Consider the following 21674-nt stretch of genomic DNA (forward strand, 5'->3'; position numbering starts at 1 on the left):
TAGCTGCAAAGCTCACTGGTTAACTTTGGGCTAGTTGCTATCTCTCACCCTAATCTACCTTGTAGGGTTGTTGTGACAATAAAATCAGAGGTGGGTGTAGAAGCAAACTATATAACCCCTTTTGAGGTCCTTGGAGGAAAGGTGAGGCATATATGTAATATAGAATAAGTATTTCACTATATCAGTCTCATGTAACGTGGCAGAAATATGTATGGGATGACTCTTGTGTTTATAACACCTGTCCCAGTGCAATGTGCGAACCCACTTCATTGCTCAGAATTACAAGAAATGGACCCTTCTCACATAATGTTTGCAGCATGGGAGGCACTACAGTAATGGAGTCCATCCTGTGGCTCTTCCTCAGGACAGTGCTCTTCTCCTGGAAAGTGGGGCTATGTTGGGATCATGTTTCAGGTGGTTTTGGGGTTTCTGCCATTAACTGCATGGTGTCGGAAGGACCTGTACTGTAACATCTCTCACATGACAACCATAATGTGAGAAAGAGCCCTACGCTAGACTTGGCAAAGGTAGTCAAGCAAAGTTGAAAAATGTCCAAAAATTAGGGGTGTGCACGGACCCCCCGCTCCGCTTCACTTGCAGATCCGCCATTTTTCGGAGCGGGTCGCTCCGCCCCGCCCCCGCTCCGCCCACTTCCGCTCCGCTCCGCTCGGAGCTCCGGATCCGGATCCGGAGCTCCGTTTTTGCCCCCCCATAGGGTTGCATTGAAAGCTAAAAAAGTAAACAACTTTTTTTCCGTTGAAGTTAGAAACCTCACGTTTGGCACCATGACACCTCATGGGCGTATACACACACACGCCAAGTTTCAAGGCAATCCCATCATCCCCTGATTTTTGGCGAATTTTTGAAAATCGGGCACCCCACACACAACATCCCTGCGAGGTGGGCAGGGGAGGAGGGAGGGAAGGCAGGCAGGCATGCAGCTGGCATTTCTGGGGGCATAAGGAAGGGAGCCAAGGATAAGCCAGTAATGCATAGAAAATGGAATAAATCAATCAATAAACAAAGGAGGGGTGGAATTAAAAGCAGCAGTGTTGCTCAATAAACAGCAAGAAGAATTAAAAAAAAAAGGCTATATCTGTCTTTTACCAGCAATAGGGGGACGTGCCCGGGGGAGGGGGAAGTAGCTGCCAGTTCAAGACAGCCACCAACAGCTCTGAGAAGAAGTAAAACGCTCACTTCAACTCATAACAGGCATTGCTCCACCACTGAAAAGTGACCATTCACTTCAACTCATGATAGGCATTGCTCCACCGTTTTACTCTCTTTGGAAGGCTCTATGGCCTTCCAGTGCAGGAGAGAGTGGGGGCACGTCCACGATGAGATGCCCTAGGGGAGCTCATCCCCTTGCACCACATCGATTCAGTTGTTCACCAAGGTTAGGGTGGGGAGCAGTGCTGTGTTTTCTATCTCTTATTCTTGGCTTAGTATATGATTTCAGGTTGTGTTTGTGCATTTGGTGGGGCTACTGTGTTAAAAAACACGGGGAAAAGCCCGTTCAGATGAAGAAAGAGAAGTTTCCCAGAATCCCAAGTTACCTGTTTTGCCTATGCCCTCCTCCAACTTTGGGATCATCATGACCGGGAGCTGACTCTGCCCCTCAGCCCTTTGAAAAAGGTATTTTTCCCGCCGATTTTTAAAAAACTTCTAGCCCGCGACCCGTACGATGCAGAAAGTTGAGAGTGGTCTCAAAATGACCCCCATCCACGACTCTCTGTGCACAAGAATTTTCAGAACGATAGCTTAAACCCCCCCCCAGTTATCCCCGATTCTTTCCCTCAATGCAATCCTATGGGCGAAAAGCCGAAACGGAGCCCCGCGGTTGACCCTATTTTTAAAAAACTTCTAGCCCGCGACCCGTACGATGCAGAAAGTTGAGAGTGGTCTCAAAATGACCCCCATCCACGACTCTCTGTGCACAAGAATTTTCAGAACGATAGCTTAAACCCCCCCCCAGTTATCCCCGATTCTTTCCCTCAATGCAATCCTATGGGCGAAAAGCCGAAACGCAGTTTGAGCCCCGCGGTTGCCCCGATTTTTAAAAAAATATTGCACGTGAACCACAGCACGCAGAGAGGTGAGAGTGGTCTCAAAATGACCCCCATCCACGACTCTCTGTGCACAAGAATTTCCAGAACGATAGCTTCAAAAACAACGTAGTTATGCGCGATTATTTGCCGCAATGCAATCCTATGGCGAAATGTTTTCAAGATGGCGACCGGAGCGCTCCGACTGAACTCGGAGCTCCGAAAAATGGTCGCTTCTCTTCGCCTTGCTTCTAGGGGGTCCGCGGTCCGCTCCTACTCCGCCTCTGGGTAAGGCGGAGCAGGCCAATCCGCTACTGCTTCTACGCTCCTAATCGGAGCGGAGCACATCCCTACCAAAAATGAATGTTATTGCATAATCCATCTTGCCCTGAATGGCACTTTATATTCATGAAGCCTGTCTGTCAAGCATGGCTAAAAGAACTGAATGAAATAATGAAACAATCTTAGAGTTTCAGTAGACAAATGTAACTGATTCAAAATACATACCCTAGTTACAACCTGATCTCGGAGTTTACAAAGGGACATTCTGAGGGACAGTCATTCAGCAGAATGTCCAAATGCACAGGGAAAAATGACTGAATGAAATAATCAAACCCAACAAAACTCTAATTTGCTCATGCTATTACATGGGTCAGATCACAAGGATGTAAAATCACAGTCTGCTAGAAAGCAAATTAAAGCAAGTGAGACAAAAACAAATTAGAGAAGTTCCCAGGGGGACAAATGCAAACCTAAAGATATGTCAAATAATCTGAGCATGTGAATATTAGTCACAAGCTGGAAAATCCCTCCTTGTTTCAGCTTTGAAAAGCCTGACGGTTTTATTGTTGCATGTTTATCTGGCATTTTCTGAGTACACATTTCATGAAACTATTTTATTTAACATTCAATATTAAATACATTCCAGTCATTGTGAATTTGTGAGTTGTTGACACACTGATGTCAGACATGTGGTCAGATCAGATGACATTCGTCGCCAGATCTGCGTGTGTGAGAGAGAAGCCTCCTTCCCTCCCCATCAACCATTCGGTGAGTAAACTGTTTCAAAAACCTTGAAATGGGTGGGCTCTTGGCTACAGGGCAGGTAGTCCTGCACTAATTTTCTTTCTTTTCTTAGCATTCTACCTTATTAATTAAAATACTTTTAAAAATGGCAAAACTACTCTGGTGGGGCGCGTGCATTTCTTGGTCCCAGTTGTCTCCTATTTGCATGTTCTCTCCTATTTGCTCTTATAAGTCATTGTGATATTGCCAACCAGTAGGCCAATCCACTGCCTCTGCCTCCTCTCCTATTTGCATATTCTCTCACAATTGGCTGAGTGAATATAGATGTCACACCTGTGACAGTTGCACGTTCTGAAGAAAGGTAACTGCCAGGAGTTTCCACTAACCTCCTCACCGTAAAAACATCCTTTTTTAAAAACCAAACAGTAGGCCAATCCACTGCCTCTGCCTCCTCTCCTATTTGCATGTTCTCTCCTATTTGCTCTTATAGGTCATAGAAGCAACAATCTTGACAGGACCTTTCAAAGGTGAAGATGTCCTCATTCCTCGCGTTCCTATGATTCCAACAGATATGCCATTTCAATTTAAGAGATTGCAATTCCCAATTCGATTGGCGTTTGCAATCACCATCAACAAAGCTCAGGGCCAATCTTTAGAATTGTGCGGTTTAGATCTAGACACAGATTGCTTCTCACATGGACAATTATATGTTGCGTGTTCTAGAGTGGGCAAACCAGACAATCTCTATATCTACACAGACAATGGAACGACTAAAAATATTGTATATCCACAAGCATTGTGAAATTAAACATAGTAGAAACATCCGCTTTGTCTTTTCTTTCTTTTCAATTTAACCAGACTGAGCCACAGCAATGCGTGGCAGGGTACAGATAATAATAATAATAATAATAATAATAATAATAATAATAATAATAATAATAATAATTCTCTAGCAGATTGCCTCTGGGAAGGAGAGATGGTGGTGACCAGAGCTCTTCTGGTGTTGCTGTACCACCTCCACTGTAAATGATCTCCCCTGCCCTCTGAAATGGTGCAAATCACTTTGTGTCCCCCACCCCATTCTTCAGTTCAGGATTTCCTTTAAATGTTCCTCCCCAAGTGAATTCTGAAACAGGGAAAAGGAGACCAATCCCATCTGAAGTCTGAAGTCTTTGGCCGCCTGTCACAAACAGAGGGCTGAAAGGACAACAGCTAAAGGGAGCATGGAAGGCATCAGCGAAGGCAAACGACAGAGTCATTTGCATTTGCATTCTTCTAGGCCATGGCTAGATGAGGGGGTTGGAGGGCGATGATCTCATGATTTTATGATTGCGAGATCATTGCTCTCGTCTACACGCGGTGCGTGACATTGCGGCCGCCATTTTGGATTTTTTTTAAAGGTAAAGGAGTGCATTAAAAAAACCCCCCTCCCCTCCCCCCACTCTTGATGGGCACAGAGCTCCTGAGGAGCTCTGTGCCCCATGCCCGCTTCCCAGCTCCTCGTGGTTCCTTGCGAGGAGCCGGGACAATCCGCTATGCCTGCCCACACATTCCGCAGTCTCGGGATTATCCCGAGATGGCGGAAAAAGCGGGTTAAAAGGCTATGCCGATATCCTGGGCTAAGAGAGGGATCATCCCTCCCTGCTCCCGGGATGCCCTGTGCGTCATGTGGACGCACAGGGATGATCCCAGGGCGATCACTGGGATATCACCTGGTGTAGCCATGGCTCTAGTCCTCAGAGTACAGCAACCATATACTGTGAGGTTAAGACATGTGCACAAGTACTGACAGAGACAAACCCCAAACAAAACTGATTATATCTTGGGAGAAGGAACAGCTTTGAACATAGAGTTAGGGTATGAGGTTAAAGAAGCTCTGTGTTTCCTCCCATCTACTCGCATCCTCTTCAGATGGATACTACCCTTGAGAAATCCCTAGATACACAGGCTGCAGTGGCAGACAGAAATTATTTTTATCAACTCTATTGGTGAGACAGCATCATCCCTTGCTTTTTTTTAATTTTTTTTTAGCCCTCTTGATCATAATTCAAGGAAATGGTTCCTTGTAGCAGGTATAGGCAACCTGGTACCTTCCAAATATTTTGGACTATAACACCCATAATCCCTGACAATTGGCCATGCTGGCTGGGGCCTATGAGTGTTGTGGTCCAAAAGATATAGAGGGCACTTGGTTGTATACCTCTACCTTTTAACATTCTGTTCGCAATTCAAGGTGTGGTTTTTATCCTGTAAAGCCTTAAATATTTTGAGACATACACAAGAGAGAGTAAACCTATGGCCCATTGCAAGCTTCACAGTCCACTAAGTCTTTCCTCCTAGTGGGAGAGCAATGAATCCTGAGTGCAATCACTGAAAAAATACTGGGAGGGGGGCCGGAGGAGAAATTCCTTTCCATTCTGGCAAAAAAGAACGTAAGAACCTAAGAATCTAAGAACACCCATCCAGGCCAGCATTCCATTTACGCAGTAGTCAACCAGTGAAATTAACAATGGTGGGGCTCAATTCAACATTTAGGATCAGGGTGTAATTTGTATTTTTACAAATGGTTTCTGTAAAAACAGTATTAGTATTTTACAAATACTGATTTTTACAAACTCCTCTGGAGTTTCAAACATGCTTCAAACAGCATAAAACAACAGAGTCTCAGCACTTCTTAAAGATAAGCAAAGTTGTGTTTATTTTTGGTCATTTGGACAGTAAAAACTAGATCTGTCCATCTAATTGAATGGAATAGGTGAAAAAATATATTCTGCTTTGCTCCGATCTCAGCTAGATATCTCATTAGCCCCTGGTAATTGGTGGAAGAATGTCCATTGTAATGAAAATGCATGGCGATAAACTGAACTGTGGAGCGAAAAAACTACCTGTCAAGCAAGTTAAGAACAGTTTGGGTTACAAGGACAAATTTATTCTTGATCCTTACTCTTGATCCTTCTTTGCCTCACAGTGAAATTTATATTTTGTTTAGTGAACAAGCTAATTTTCACCACAGAGAATTGTTCTACTGTCCCCCCACCTCCTAAATATGAACTGATGGCCTACCTCTGTGGAGCACCTGGCTCCCAAATACTAGTCAAACTGGCTTAATTAGGCAGAGTTATTTAAAGATGTTATATCCACTTGAAGTCCTAGCTAGAAGGCCTCCCTCAGGACATCTAGTAATAGCTGTAGCTTGGTCCAGATAATTTTGTAATCTGGATAGGTTCCAATGACACCTATTATTCAATGTATTGCATGGCATTTATCTTCAGGCTTTGTAGTTAAATCAAAATGTGTCAGCAGCCCAAAATGGCCCTTTATATGCCTTTTTTCGAGTTTTAATACCAGAGAAATTTTGGGTTTGTATAACTGTTTCAAGCAAATAATTCAAAGACTAAATGAGATAACCAAAAAGGCAAGGGTGATCCCATTTTCCATCTCCCATTTACCATTCTGCGTATTCTGAAAGAGGCTCTATATACATTCAGTTGACCCTTGAGATCTTCCGAGGGGGCCTTATTGGTCATTCTATGACCAATAGAGTGTTGTCAGGTAACAGGAGATAAGCGGGCCTTCTTGTGGTACCCCCCCTCCCATGTACTGTTTGCGATGCTAAAACCGTGGTTAGCTTTAAATACCTCTTGAAAACATATTTGTTTACACAGGATTTCCATGACTTGTAATGGACTATAACACTGTTTATCATGGTCTCTGCTGTGGTCTTTTACATTATCTGTTTATTCATTTCTACTATTTTTACATTTTTATATTGTTTTTATACTATGTTATGTATGTATTGTGAACCACTTAGAGAATTTAGGATATTAAAAGTTGCACAGACAAACAAAATTATGCTCACAAACAAAATTTGTCAAGAACAAGTCCTGTCAGACAAATTTGATCTCATTTTTTGATAAGGTAACCTCCCTTATGGACCGTGGGAATGCTGTGGATGTCATATATCTTGACTTCAGCAAAGCTTTTGATAAAGTGCCCCATGATATTCTGATTAACAAACTAGCTAAAAGTGGGCTAGATGGAACAACTATTAGGTGGATTCACAGTTGGCTACAGAATCGGACTCAAAGAGTACTTATCAATGGAACCTTCTCAAACTGGGGAGAGGCAATGAGTGGGGTACCGCAGGGCTCAGTCCTGGGTCCAGTGCTCTTCAACATTTTTATTAATGATTTGGATGAGGTGCAGGGAACGCTTATCAAATTTGCAGATGACACAAAATTGGGTGGGATAGCTAATACCCTGGAAGACAGAAACAAACTTCAAAGTGATCTTGATAGGCTGGAGTGCTGGGCTGAAAACAACAGGATGAAATTTAATAGGGTTAAATGCCAAGTTCTACATTTAGGAAATAGAAACCAAAGGCACAGTTACAAGATGGGGAATACTTGGCTCAGCAATACTACAAACGAGAAGGATCTTGGAATTGTTGTAGACTACAAGCTGAATATGAGCCAACAGTACGATATGGCTGCAAGAAAGGCAAATGGTATTTTGGGCTGCATTAATAGAAGTATAGCTTCCAAATCACGTGAGGTACTGGTTCCTCTCTATTCGGCCCTGGTTAGGCCTCATCTAGAGTATTGCGTCCAGTTCTGGGCTCCACAATTCAAGAAGGACGCAGACAAGCTGGAGCGTGTTCAGAGGAGGGCAACCAGGATGATCAGGGGTCTGGAAACAAAGCCCTATGAAGAGAGACTGAAAGAACTGGGCATGTTTAGCCTAGAGAAGAGAAGATTGAGGGGAGACATGATAGCACTCTTCAAATACTTAAAAGGCTGTCACACAGAGGAGGGCCAGGATCTCTTCTCGATCCTCCCAGAGTGCAGGACATGGAATAACGGGCCCAAGTTAAAGGAAGCCAGATTCCAGCTGGACATCAGGAAAAACTTTCTGACTGTTAGAGTAGTACGACAATGGAATCAGTTACCTAGGGAGGTTGTAGGCTCTCCCACACTAGAGGCATTCAAGAGGCAGCTGGACAACCATCTGTCGGGGATGCTTTAGGGTGGATTCCTGCATTGAGTAGGGGGTTGGACTCGATGGCCTTGTGGGCCCCTTCCAACTCTGCTATTCTATGATTCTATGATTCTATGAAAATTATTGAGTGTGACCTGAGACACCAGAATTAACACTTAAGTATAGTACTTTAAAAATGGGAGAGTGCTAGGCTGGCCCAGAGGAAGCTGGTACACATTCAGATTCCAGATTCTGCAGTGGTTTTTTTTAAGAGTCCTTCTGATGCAACTCATGAGATTCTTTCTCAGTAAAGGACAGAAATGCAAGCTTGCTTACAATCAGCTTGATTGCTTCTAGAGTTCACATTATGTTCAAAGTGATGGCTCAATTATGTTATTCAAACCACATCTACTTCAGAAGACACACCTGGTTGGTATGAATAAAGATGTAGAAGAAGAAAACACTATAGCAAGTAGTAAACAGTATGAGGAGAATCTGCAATATTCAAATTCAAGCAAAGTCCCTGGAGATCCAAATGTGAATATATGTACCCAAGGGCAACATTTGATGGATGAAACATGTGTTTCATTCCCTTGCATATCAACTGGTGTTTTACTTACAAATTACAGTGGGTTTTCCCTCCTAAAAGCTCTTTGGGGATTCCATAGTATTGATATTACTTGGTTCAGAACTTCCAGTGTTATTCATGTACATTTAAGTCCCATGAAAAAAGCACTGGCACAAAAAATGGACATGCAGCCCTTTGAGCTACGGAGACGAAGGTATAAAACGGAGAGTTCACAGGGGAGAGTTTGCAAGGGAGAGTTCACAGAAAAAAATGCTTGCCATTATTTTAACTAAGATTACCCTAATCCAAGGTTAAAATTGAAGCTCTAATACAAGTCGCAGTGATGTGCAAAACTGAAAGTTTAAAACAAGGAGGAGGAGGAGGAGGAGGAGGAGGAGGAGGAGGAGGAGGAGGAGGAGGAGGAGGAGAAGAAGAAGAAGAAGAAGAAGAAGAAGAAGAAGAAGAAGAAGAAGAAGAAGAAGAAGAAGAAGAAGAAGAAGAAATATTATTATTATTTTGTATAACCTTGAATTCAAGAACTTAATGCCTGAATCCTCACTAATTTTAACGGGTTGCAGAAACAAAGCTTAAATCCCTGCTGAATCGCATTGTAACTGAACTGGCCCAGGTTCCCAAACTGAAAAGGCGCCAGCAAAAAAAATCTCCAAATGTTTAAGAGCATATTCCCCTTGTTTCACCTTTAATACCTCCCCCCTGCTGCTTCTACCACTGCTGCTGCTGCTCCTGCTACCCATTGTATGACCATTCAAAGATTTTGTTTGCAAGGGGGAATCTCAAAAAAATCCAAAATAAGAACTGGAATGCAACTTGTCTGTAGTCCTCCAGCATGTGAATCAGACCCTGTTTCCTTTCCTACATGGACGGCATCATTATAGGTCTGAACAATACCAGCTACACTATCAATATCAGAAGAACATAAGAAGAGCCATGCTGGTTTCGACCAAGGGTCTATCTAGTCCAGCATTCTGTTTCACAGTCGCTAACCAGCTGCCCACAAGAAGCCGACAAGGAGGACATGAGTGCAACAGCACCCTCTCATTCATGTTCCCCAGCAATTGAAGCAACTAGACCTGAACATGCTCCAAAATGATACATGGCCACATATATCACAAATATTTTATTTATTTGTGATATTTATATACCACTAAATATAATAAAATCCTTAAGTGGGTTGAACAGAACACTCTCTGCTAAGAGAATGAACTGGACACAGAGCAGTTTTTAGAAATGGCAACACAGACAACCCTCTGGCTGAACATTTCAGGGCCAAACTAAGTGCGATGTTAATTGTATGGAAGCAATTCATGTGCACGTTATTGTTACGTAAATAGGAACTGAGGGGAAGCATGAACTGCTTTGGGACCATGGGGACCAAGAATTAATTAAACCCCTCCACCCCACCCCATGATCCCAATGACTGGTCAGGCTTCTTTTCAGTCCTTACTTGTATAACAAAAAACATGCACGTTAATTGCATTCACACAATTAAAGTAATGTCTAGGTTCTCAAAGGTGGTGGTGGGTGGGAAGTGTTTGAAATGTGGGACTGCTGAATTGGAGTTCATTGACGGGCCTGACACAATTTTATCAAGCCTTAGTTGTTACTTAGGTTGGTGAATTAACTAGAAACAGTAATTGTCTCACATGTGGTGTCATTCAAATTGAGCTCCAACCTGCATTGGTTGGATCCATTTGTGGACTTGTTGATCTGTTGTGATTGAATTTTATTTAAGTCTGTTGATTGACTCATGCGTGGCATCTTTGCTTTCCGTATATGTGCATTCATGCTATAATCTCACCTTGCAAAACACTCCCTCCCATTCACCAGAACCGTGTGTGCATGTTGTGTGCCTATCAATCATCTAGCTACCTAAACACACCCACATACACCCACATTCACTGCCTACTTCATGCAACTTAAAGTAGGCTCTTGTCAACAAAAAGCACACGCCACAATCAATTTGCACAAGGCTTGTAATTTATCAGCTACATACTAACACAGATCCTCTTCTAGAATTTGTTTCTAATAGGTGCAGATGTTAATGTCATGTTTTCTACCTGCAATGTAGAAAGGAGAAATGGTCCCAAGAGTCCTGCTATGCCCCTCCAGGAGCCAGGCTATACAAGGAAGGCTGTCTACAGGTTTTTATTTGATTAGTCACCTTCTGCATCTCCCGGGTACCCAGGGGCCTTGTTCCTTCCTAATGGATGCCCTGTGCAATCTCTCTAACTGCCCATGATGGAGTTGAAGCTGGAGAGGCCTGTCAGCTTGCAGTTCATTTCTTTGCAATCCGCTGTGTGTGTTGTTCTGTGCTCTTGAGCTGCACTGGAATTTGCATAAGTCTGGCTGTCATGTCCCAGCGCAAATTGCAGGTATCTTATTGGCAGGTAGAAACACAGGGAGAATGTAGCCTCACCTATCTAAACAGCTCCAAAGGGCTGCTGATTTTTCACTGGCTTTACCCGTGCTTTTAACTAACATTTTCTAAATGGATCTTCCCTGGCCTAGGAAAGAGCAAAATGAATTAAAGTACTGCCTCTTTACACTAAAATTAATACAAAGACTAGGACTGCACCATGAGACTTATAGGCCAATTTCTGCCCTAGGTTACAAATCTGTAATGGGTTTATAGAAGCAGAAATCATCCACTTGAAACTGACGACAGTATATAGTCCCATCTTTGTAGAAAGGAACACCCATCTCTCTCTCTCTCTCTCTCTCTGTGCGTGTGTGTGTGTGTTTGCGAATGGTGCATGCTGAATAGCTGAAGGCAATCCAGTTGCTACTATTGTGTTTGCCAGAGTCTCTGGCTATTTACCCATGTAGACTGACAGAGTTCTGACTGTGTTCTGTGATGTTGCTCTTGGCCCACATTGAAACTGTGTTATTGCCTGTGTCTGTTTCCCTCTCTCCTGATTTTTTTGGCCAGAAGAACAGGAAGGCGAGGAAAGGGAGGCTGCACACAGCTAACAGACAGGAGTTGGCCGGCCTCCTTCCATGTCCCCATACTCAATAATAGGTAGGGACGGGGTTGTGGTGGATAACAGCAGGGCTGGCCCTACTATTAGACAGAGTGGGGCAGCTGCCTCAGGTGGCAGATACTAGGGAGCATGGAACAGTGGTGAGGTGTTGGAAGCCAGAGCTATGTGTACCATAAGGCATATCTTGTGTCTCCTAAGCCAGCCTGCTCAGGTGTGGGGGAGGATGCTGCCCCAATGTCTCTGTTGAAGTAAAATTAAACTCAACTACCAGTGTCCCAGTTACGAGTTAACTTCTGTATTTGGGATGGGGGTGGGGAGGTACTATCTTGTTCTTCACCTCAGGCACCAAAATATCTTGGGCCAGCCCCTCTGCCACCCCCATCCCTCCCAGCATCTACCTGGAATAGAAGCACTATTCCTCTTTCCCTGCACCTTCCTCTTGGAGCAGAAACAAGGCAGGAGGAGGTAGAAGGAATAGAGATAGATAGATAGATAGATAGATAGATAGATAGATAGATAGACAGAGACAGAGACAGAGACAGAGACTGTATGTATATATATCAAGGTAGGGGGGCTTTTCCTGTAGAAGTCATAGCACAAGCTTTAAATAGACCAGTTGATCTAAGAAGAAATTCTCACAGATATTCAGTCAAAAGATGGTACATACTGAAACATTCCCCTTCCATAACAGCAATGTTTGAAGTTCCATATCACATGGACTATATTGATCACATGGATAATTCTCTGGCTAGTTCCCATCCCCTCAATTCCATGGGAGCTGCTGATGCTGGCATGGGAATTACCCATATGATCTGTATGAGTCACATGATGCACACATTCAGTCTTTACCAAGGAGACCTGGGAATCAACCATGGGGGAAACAGCAGATAGATATGTTTGCACATGTGCTGTGTAAGGGCTTTGCCAAACCCTTCCCCCTTCTCTTTAGCACAGGATGAGATTGAGCATTCCAGAGAGGAGACAGAGGGATCACCAGCCTCAAATCAATGGAGCTCAATGTAGGAGTTCTTTGGAGATCTCATCCCAAGCTGTGGGGAGGATAGAGAAGTGGGGGTCATGGGAGAGCTTTGTTCATACAGGACTGAGTCATGCTGGCATCAGCAAAGACTATGATACTTGGTGGAGAACTACAGTGAAGGAAAAGAGATGGGAGGTGGTACCATATGCTTCTGGCTTTTGGCCACATGATCTTTGATAGTTTAGTATTTAGGCTTAAGGACTTGAGTCAACTCTGCCCTAGTACTGTACATAACCAATTTCAATTCCAAGGCATATCTTATACTGGGCTACTAGGGCCACTGCAGCTTCTCTTCATGAGATGCTTTGGATTCCGATGACGGAAGGAGTTGTGGCACCCAGTGGGTGATTACTTGGCTCACCTGTACAGCAGTGACATTTTATGCTTCTTTAAATATACAAGACTCAAAACTCCCTTTTCTCTCCTAAAAATATAAATAAATACAACTCAAACAAAGGGTCTAGGTGTGCTACTTGCTCTCACTTACCAAGTTGCCCTCATCGTCCATATCATCACATTCAGGAAGTGGATCTTCCAAATGAAGTTGTTGTATAAGGACTCTGGAGGCCGTTTTACCATTACAGTCTTGGCGCTCTGATGCAGAGCTGTGGCTACTGTGTATGCTGCTGGTCCGGTAAAGAGAAGGCACCTGCAGGGTATCTTGCAAGTCAAAGGAGCCTTTGGTTTCCAGTGACTCCATGCGGTGAGGTAGAGAGCCATTGATGCTCCCAGTCCGGCTAGACTGCTCCTCCTCAGAGCTTTCCCCTTCTTCTGAACTCTGCTTCCCATCCCCTGACAGAAGCGACTTGCGCTCTCCACTTTGGTTGCGGCGTTTCAAGCTGGGAGCCCGCCCGATGCTGTTCCAGCTCGACCTGCGGCTGTTCCAGCTGCTTCCTGCACTCCAAGGACTGTGTGGAGAGCTCCGGATGCTCACCTGAGGTGAAGCAGGCAAGAACAGGAAGAAAATCAACTCAGGGGTCATAAACAATCGCCATCTTGGGCCTGGACTCAGCAAGGCCTCAAGACATCAAATGGAGGGCATCAGCTCGAAAAGCAGGAGGTAGGCGGGTAGGTCTGTCCCATACCGAGAAACAAACAATGACGACGACAAGAAATGCAGAGCATGTGAGGAAAGACAATGTACATACCGGGGATTTCAGATCATAGGTATTAGGATCCATGGAGATGCTGCTAGCTCTTCGGGAATCGTAGCCCTGAGCCGCTTCTCCATAGATGGCACTTTTTGGCATGGGCATAGGTGTAGCGGCGGTGTGAATGATGAGCGGAGGGGTCAAGCTCTTCTTGAGCTCTGGGTGGTCACAAAGAGCCATCACTGAGAAAAACAAGGTGCATTTAGGTCATACCCTCTAGGCAGACACACCTGAACTCATGTGGCCGGAACTGCTGCCATCTTTGCCCCGAGTTTCTAAGAATTTCCAAGAATTTCTTCTCCTTGTCCCTTCCACTCTTCTAATATGACTCTCCGCAAATGTCAATTTGCTCAGATTTAATTCCAGGCACTTTTCCTATCTACTCATGAATTACAAATAGCAGCACTCTGCTTCTCCCATTCAGAGATACTAGCCAGGACAATCTCAGCCCATGCCCTCTAATGGCACTCTTAAAAATAATAAAAAAATGTGGCTAGGAGATGGAGCACAATCATGAACAGTGGAATTAGTCTTTTCTCTTGCCCCTCGAATTTGGGAGGTGACTGACCCATATACCATATAGCCATCAGCTGATGGTCCATAAGTCTTATTTATAATCTTTTGCAATTTGAAGCATCACCTTAAAGGCATTATTGGGGCAGAGTTGCTCCAATAAGGACATTTCTTCTCAAGGTATTTTCTTCCATCATTCTCTCTCATTCTCTTGAATCAAATAACTTTACTATAAATGAGACTACTCTGGAGCTAGACGCTCAAGAGAAACAAGACCCGCTATTCATACTAAAGTAAAAGAGGGAGCAGCAAAACAACATTGTTACTTACGAGCTGAATTTGAAAAGTTTTTCTTAAGTCCACAGTCTTCTTCCAGACTACGGGGGAAAAGTTCCCCCTCAGAATCAGACTTTGTAGCATCACCCTAGAGCAAAACAAAGCACCTTAGCAAGCAGAGTGGAAGAGTCAAAGTTAGTTCAGAATTTCCCTTCGAAATGAAAGTGTTCCTTTTCCCCGCAAACAAGATATCCACTGTTCCACTGAAATTGTTACCACAATGGGACACCACCTTCCACAAAATGATGCATGCATATATTTATACCACAACTGTTTCAACTAGGCAGTAGCCCGGCCTGGTACCCTCCAGATGTGTTAGGCTGCAACTCCCATCATGCCCAGCCAGCATGATGGGAATTGTAGTCCAACACCTCTGGCAGGAGGCCAGGTTGGAGAAGGCTGCAGTAGCCCTTCACAAAGGGCAGAGAAGCTTCATATGAATCAAAAGGAACAGAAGTCCTGAGTGAGGCAGAAACAAAATGGTGGACCCCCATTCTGCTGGAATCTCAGGCTGAAGCACAGCTAAATCCTGTACCTGACATAAAACAGACAGACTCTCCTCCTAACTTACTTTCCTAGCTATTCAGAGGAGCTCCTAACACAGCTATACTCCCAGATACCCACTGTTATTTCTGTTGACATGTAGATCAAATAGCCCAAATTTTAATCTGGAACCTCAGATCGTATCTTGGTGATTATATTGAATAATGGAAATATGAGGGAGGGTATTGGATAACAGGAATATAAGAACAGACACTCCAGCCAATTGGACAGACTTGAATCAGACTGCTGAATCCACTTTTTTTTAAGCTGGTATAATTAATTTATATTTAGAACAAATTCATTTATCTGAATGTCTCGAAGGATATTCTAGTTGATCTCAGATTTGAATAAATGGGAGTTCCCCAACCTATAGCATTGTTATAGAACTTCTGACTCTGAACTCACATTATTTGGATCACTTGGCTGTAGATAATGGGGTTTTACCACACTGGCAAGGCCTTCCTAATAAATTAGGATGTTAGTAACTGATAAAAGCTTTCCCTATTAGGAAGTTGGCCTAGAGCATCTTTAATTCTACATTAAATAATTCACTTGCTCATTAGCCTCTGCCATTTCCTTCACTGACAGTTTTCTTAGAACAGACATCATTAGCAAAGGGACCCTCAGTACCTTCCCCTTTGGCCCTTTGATCTAATTCATTGCCACATGTGGTGTTTGGTAGGAGGGTATTAAGATTCTATGATATAACCAAATACATCAACCAGGAATGGAGTATTTCCAAAATGATTCCAATCTGATTTCCTGAAGAAACCAAAATTCTGGCAAAGAATAGCCTCCACTAAATTTGATCTAGTCAATGGAGGAAGTTAATGCAGTGATAACAGAGAAACCGAGCAAAACTTTATTTCAGCTAGAAAATTAGGAAAGCAAGGCAACTCCAGCAAATTCCAAACGAAGTCTACGCTGCTGTGCTAAGAAGCGTCAGCTCACCCTGATGACATTTGGTGCTTGGGCAAAACATGAAAAGCAGAACAGGCACTAGCTGGGGGGGATGATTTTAAATAGCAAACTTTTGAAAATAATTGGGAGTTTTTGAGTGATTAGAGAGTACAGGGCCATTTCATCAACATAAATGACCTTTATTTTCTCCAATTAAGTGTGTGTTTGTTTACCTATGTAGATTAGAATATCTACATAATTGTATTTCTCTCCAATCAAGCTGTGGAGTTGTTTTTTCCCCAAAGATGCATCTTCATCAGAGAATTCGTAAATATGAAATCCTGTGCCTTTACATCTACACCAGTTCTGCAGGGCCTCAGGTCTGCTTAGAGACATTCAATCAGCTGGCTTCATGGTGGATGATTGTAAAGGAACATGTCTCTAGAGGGACTATTCAGTTAAGATGGACCTGAACTGATGAGGCGTTGTTGTGACAAAGCATCAAGCTGATTTCTCTCCTTTGGAAAGTTTGCCCACAGGCATGCTAGAAATTACCTGCTTCCTGTTAAGAGAATGATTAAGCAGGAGTAGAAGAGTATTCCATTAATCTCCGCAATTAGTGGATTGATTCATTAGTAGTTTGTACAGGTCCATGTTTTTTTCCAGAAAATAAGAGGCATAAAGTAGGCAAAGATAAAGTAATGTTTCTTACTGGACAAAATGCCTATTAATTTAAATGTAGAAGCAATTCATTCTTTCATAATCAACAAATGCCTTACACCAAAATAATTTTGTCCAAAGTAAGATATCACCTTTATCTGTTTTGTATCTCTTAAGATTTACTGTGTGGTATCTTAATTAAACTGTCCCTTGTGAAATGATGCCCAGAACTAATAGCATTGCTGTTAAAAAAAAAAAAAAAAAAAAGCTGCATATCTCTCTTCATTCAGACAATGCATTCAAGACTATTTCTCCATTAATAACATGTTCTCTTATTTAGTGTAGATAAATTGCTAACTTAATTAATTATCTCTCAAAGACCATCTATGTTTCTGTGCGTCAAAATCAATGTGGCCAGAGTATGATGAGTTGGACTTAAGAATGGGAAACTCAGGTTTGACTAAAGTGATGGAATGGGTGGCTTGTGTAGTTTGACAGTCTTCTTGGTAGGTAACCATTTTTTTTTTGAGCCAACTTTTCCTGAAATTCCAATAGGCACTAAAGCACCCTATCAAAGTGAGAAAAATTACTGGGCAGATCTGAGTCTTTATAGGCTTGTTGAACATGCCAATGCTGTAGATAACACATAAAATGATGCTATGTGTTCATGGCATGCAATGGTGTCAGTACAAATGTTTGAAGTGAAAGTGCTAAGTATGTGAAAAACCATCAGTATGAGAGGTTAATTAAATGAACTATTCATTCAAAATAAAGAATGAGACTGGATTAAAAACCTCGAAATGACATTGCAGTCTCCAAGAACTGGAATTAGGTGCGGTTTCATGGTTTATTTTGGGTTTCTAAAAAGTGTTTTAAGTTTTAGGAAGTACTTTGGCTGGTATATCCAATATTTACAAATAATCTTAAGTATGCAGAAGCAACCAGTGTGAGCAGGGGAGTGGTTATATCTAACCTCCAGCTTTACAGCACCAAACCCCATCTTTTCCTGAAAATAAAGCATCCCTGCCATAGACCACACCAGCACCCTCTTCAATATAGTAAGCACTAATTTTTAGCTGCAGGCAAGCGTCACCCACCGGGGCTCCAACAGAAATGATTACCTGTTTTCGAATTCCTAGTTTGCCTTTCTGGATAAAAAAGGCATTATATGAGCAAATGTACATTTATTTTTATTTTTTTGTAGAACCATGATTACTTTGAGGTGGGCCAAAAGACACTGGAGATATACCAGCATGTAGGGAAGGTGGCATATGGTCACAACTGAATATGTTGTGAACCGCCCAGAGAGCTTCGGCTATGGGGCGTTATACAAATGCAATAAATAGTAATAATAACAACAACAATAATAACAATAATAATTAAAGCCACTGCTTCCAATACTGAATGGAAATAGAGAAAAATGGGAAAGGGTAGACGCATGGTAGGAAGGAATAGGTGGTGGAAAACGAGGCAAACAATGTGCTTGATTTCAAAGATATAAAGCAGGGTGTAGAGTTGCATGATATTAGCATTTGACATATTCATTTTTGTATCATTATTTGTTTTGGCTTTTTTTTTTTAACGTTAAAGGCGACAGAATCTTGTTAGCATTTAGGTCTACCGACATTTCATAAACCTACAAAGGAGTGAGCTGGGGTGGGTGGGGGCAGGAAGTATTAACTTTTGTTCCGACCTCTCCTACATATACCAGGCTAGAGAATTTCACCCAAGGATTGTGGTGGCATGTCCAGGTCCTCTGAATGGACCTGCAGATGCGTTTCTTTTAAAGACATGAGCATTAATTGCAGCCGCCTCACCATTATTGTCTTTTCCAGGACAGAGTGCTCTCACACATGAGCATCCACAAAGCATGCTTGATTTTAGGTCCCGTCTGTCTTTGATGGGTTTGTCTCATCTCAATCTCTCTTTTTAAAAAGGAACTAGGCTTGGTGTGCAATAAAGTTAAGGGACTGTTTGTAAGCCATGCACACGATCAAGAATATGGGCCATAGTCTCTTAGAATTTTGTTTAGGTCAATGGGCAATTTTTCAGTAACTTGAATGGGATCTGGGTCTAAGCTAGTACTCTTCTGACACTGGCGACAATATAATTGAGCAAGTTGAGACAATAATTTGCTTTCTCCACAAATCAGAAGCATAAATCTACAGGCATTTACCACATTCACATTAATGTGGTAAATGCAAGCAATCTCCAGTAATCGTGGCTCAGTCAAATCTCCGAGCCATAAGGAAATCATAGGCAGCATGGTGCTTATGCCTAGCTATGAGATGGGGAGCACTGGGCCAGGCATGCAACTGGACTGCCACGTACACCCCCCCCACCCCAAATCACATGAAATGGCCTTTCCCTTTTGGTCCGGGGGGTGGGGACAGATGTCCATAAAGATGAATCTTAGCAGGTAGCAATCCAGAGCAGGTTCTCAGTTATTAGGGAGGCTCTGTTAAATCCCTCAAAGAAGGAAGAGACTTAAAATCAAGGCCAACTTGACGACAACAAATTCAAAACCAAACAGCTACCATGATGAGAACAACGGCTATGATGTGATTGTTCACCACAGAGAGAGGAAGAGGAAGAGACAACTATCAGACAATGCTTGGGGTGTTCATGCCAAGGTCTTACGTACCACCGACGAGTCGACAGGCAGCTGAATACAGCTTAACTGCCTACTCGCTGCTTCCCGTTTGGTGATTTCCTGAAGTAAAAATGAGGAAGGAGGGTGGGGAAAGGGGCAGGGAAGGAAGGAAGGAAGGAAGGAAGGACGGGTTTCAGGTTTTACAAATTTCAACATCAAATTTGAGAGAATGGATCAAAGGGGAAAAAGATATTGATATAAAAGGATGAAAACAAAAAGGGAAAGGTGAGGGAAGAGGAAGGCACCCATTGGGGTCAATTTCATATCATGGAGAAGCAGTGGAACGTTACTCTACACTTGAATCATTTGACGCTTCTGTATCAGTCCTTTACAAATAAATGGTAGTTCAAGCTGTTGAACATCCCCTTATGGGTGAGTCATCCTTACCTTTAAATTAAGAACTCTGAAGAAAGATGTTTATTTATTGCTAACATGTTAACAAAATTATTTTGTTAACATGTCGACAGTGTTTAGACACGAGACAACCTGTTGTAAATAATTTCTGCAGACATTGTTACAATCCCCCTGAAGAAGGGCTAACAGGAAGCAAGAGGCTAAAATGCATTGGGCTTTTTCACAATAAAATTGTCTACAACATCCTGAGACATTTATCCTCTTTGTTTGTTCATCTTGGATACTTACTCACCTTGCATCCCCATATCACATGGAAAACCCCTTTTAAAACTGAGGGGGCTTTCACAAGCAGTTTGTGATATGGCATGGTGTGTGTGTATGTCTGAAGGAAAAGGAAGTCAAAAATTCTGCTGGGCGTAACATGTCTAAACCAGTTCATTGGATGTTGGTCATTTTCATTTCTTTTGTTAAAGATGCCATGACAAAATATGTAGCTCCCAAATAAAACAAGCAAGAATGCTCAGATTTCAATAGTACTGGATTAGTATACAGTATCAACATTTGAGTAAAGACCAAATAAAGCAGGCTTAAAGCCAAACATCTGCAACAGGGATAGGAAATGTGTGGCCTCCAGATGTAGTTGGAATGCAATTCCCATCCCCCATCACCATTGACTATGCTGGATAGGGCTGATGGGAACTGTAGTCCAGTAACATCTAGATGGCCACACATTCCCCACCCCTGATCTGCAATGTTAGCTCCAACGTTAAGATGCCTTCACAGCTTACATTTCCAACAAGGATAAGGTAAATGCCCTATCTGTTCCATTTCACATGGAGTCAATGGTATGTGAAGCATTCAAATAACATTTTATTTATTTATTTATTTAAAATATTTCTTGGCTGCCTTTCAGGGCAGGAGCTCTCCCATGGCAGTGTTCTGCAGTAAAATGCACATCATAAAAACTGAAGCAGTAATAAAAACAGCAAACATTCTAAAGAACAACAAAACACCAGCGTAAGAGAAAACCTACCGCACATAATTGCAACTACAATGCAGTCCGATAAAACATAATCATGAGAAGGCGGAAGTACACAAGTAAGTTTTCAGGGCCTTCCCAAAAGCCTGCAGTGATGGGGCCTTGCAGACCCCTGATAGCAACTCATTCCAAACTTGTTGGGCCACTGCAGGAAAGGCCCTCCCTTCCCACCTAACTGCTCTCAAATCTGGACAAGTGAGAACTAGTGTTATAAGGTGGTTCAGTTTGTGCCCAGCTTCTCTGTAACTTTAATGATGACAGGAATATGACACAAAGGGAGAGAGAATTCCTTCAGGGTTATACAGTGACTTTCCAATGCACCTGGGCGTGCAGATGGAGCTTCATAAGCACCTCCATACTGGCCATTCAAATGAACAGTTGTTCTGTTGCTAACAGGGGCTAGATCTACACTAGCACTTTTTATTGGTATTGAAGTGCACTGGTAACCGCTGGGACACATTCCATATACCACTTTTCTAGGGTGACCATATTTGGGAAACCAAAAAAGAGGACACCTAGTGTGTGTGTGGGGAAGCGGCTTTCTGAGTCCTGCAGAAAGTACGTTATTCCCCCGCCACCTTAAAGAACCCGATTGGAGTGGAGGAGGGGAAAGGATTTCATTCTGCACCACCACCATCCACTCCAATTGGGGCCTTTTCTATAATGTCCACGAATGACCCACTTTCCCCTTTAAGACCTCAATTGGAGCTCGGGGTGGGGGAATGACGTGCCTCAAGAAAGGATGTCATTCCCTCCTGCCATGCTAATGGCAGCCTTAAAGGGGAAGGTGTGTCATTCCAGGACATTATTGAAAATTATAGAAAATCCCCCCTGACACCATGGAAAGAACAAAAACCAGGACAAATCC

The 21674-nt window shown here is 42.8% G+C and overlaps 1 protein-coding gene across 1 annotated transcript in view; it reads right to left on the bottom strand.

Moving 5' to 3' along the window:
- Nucleotides 1–21674, bottom strand: part of CACNA1G (calcium voltage-gated channel subunit alpha1 G) — a 392734-nt gene that overhangs the window by 85676 nt on the left and 285384 nt on the right. Inside the window, exons 14-17 of the mRNA XM_063120222.1 lie at nucleotides 19405–19473; nucleotides 14652–14745; nucleotides 13806–13990; nucleotides 13145–13591 (exon numbers count right to left, since the gene is read on the bottom strand). Coding sequence (XP_062976292.1) covers nucleotides 13145–13591; nucleotides 13806–13990; nucleotides 14652–14745; nucleotides 19405–19473 — 795 coding nt within the window. The remainder of the gene's footprint in view (nucleotides 1–13144; nucleotides 13592–13805; nucleotides 13991–14651; nucleotides 14746–19404; nucleotides 19474–21674) is intronic.

Source organism: Elgaria multicarinata, chromosome 3 (assembly GCF_023053635.1).
Source record: "Elgaria multicarinata webbii isolate HBS135686 ecotype San Diego chromosome 3, rElgMul1.1.pri, whole genome shotgun sequence".
Classification (NCBI taxonomy): domain Eukaryota; kingdom Metazoa; phylum Chordata; class Lepidosauria; order Squamata; family Anguidae; genus Elgaria; species Elgaria multicarinata.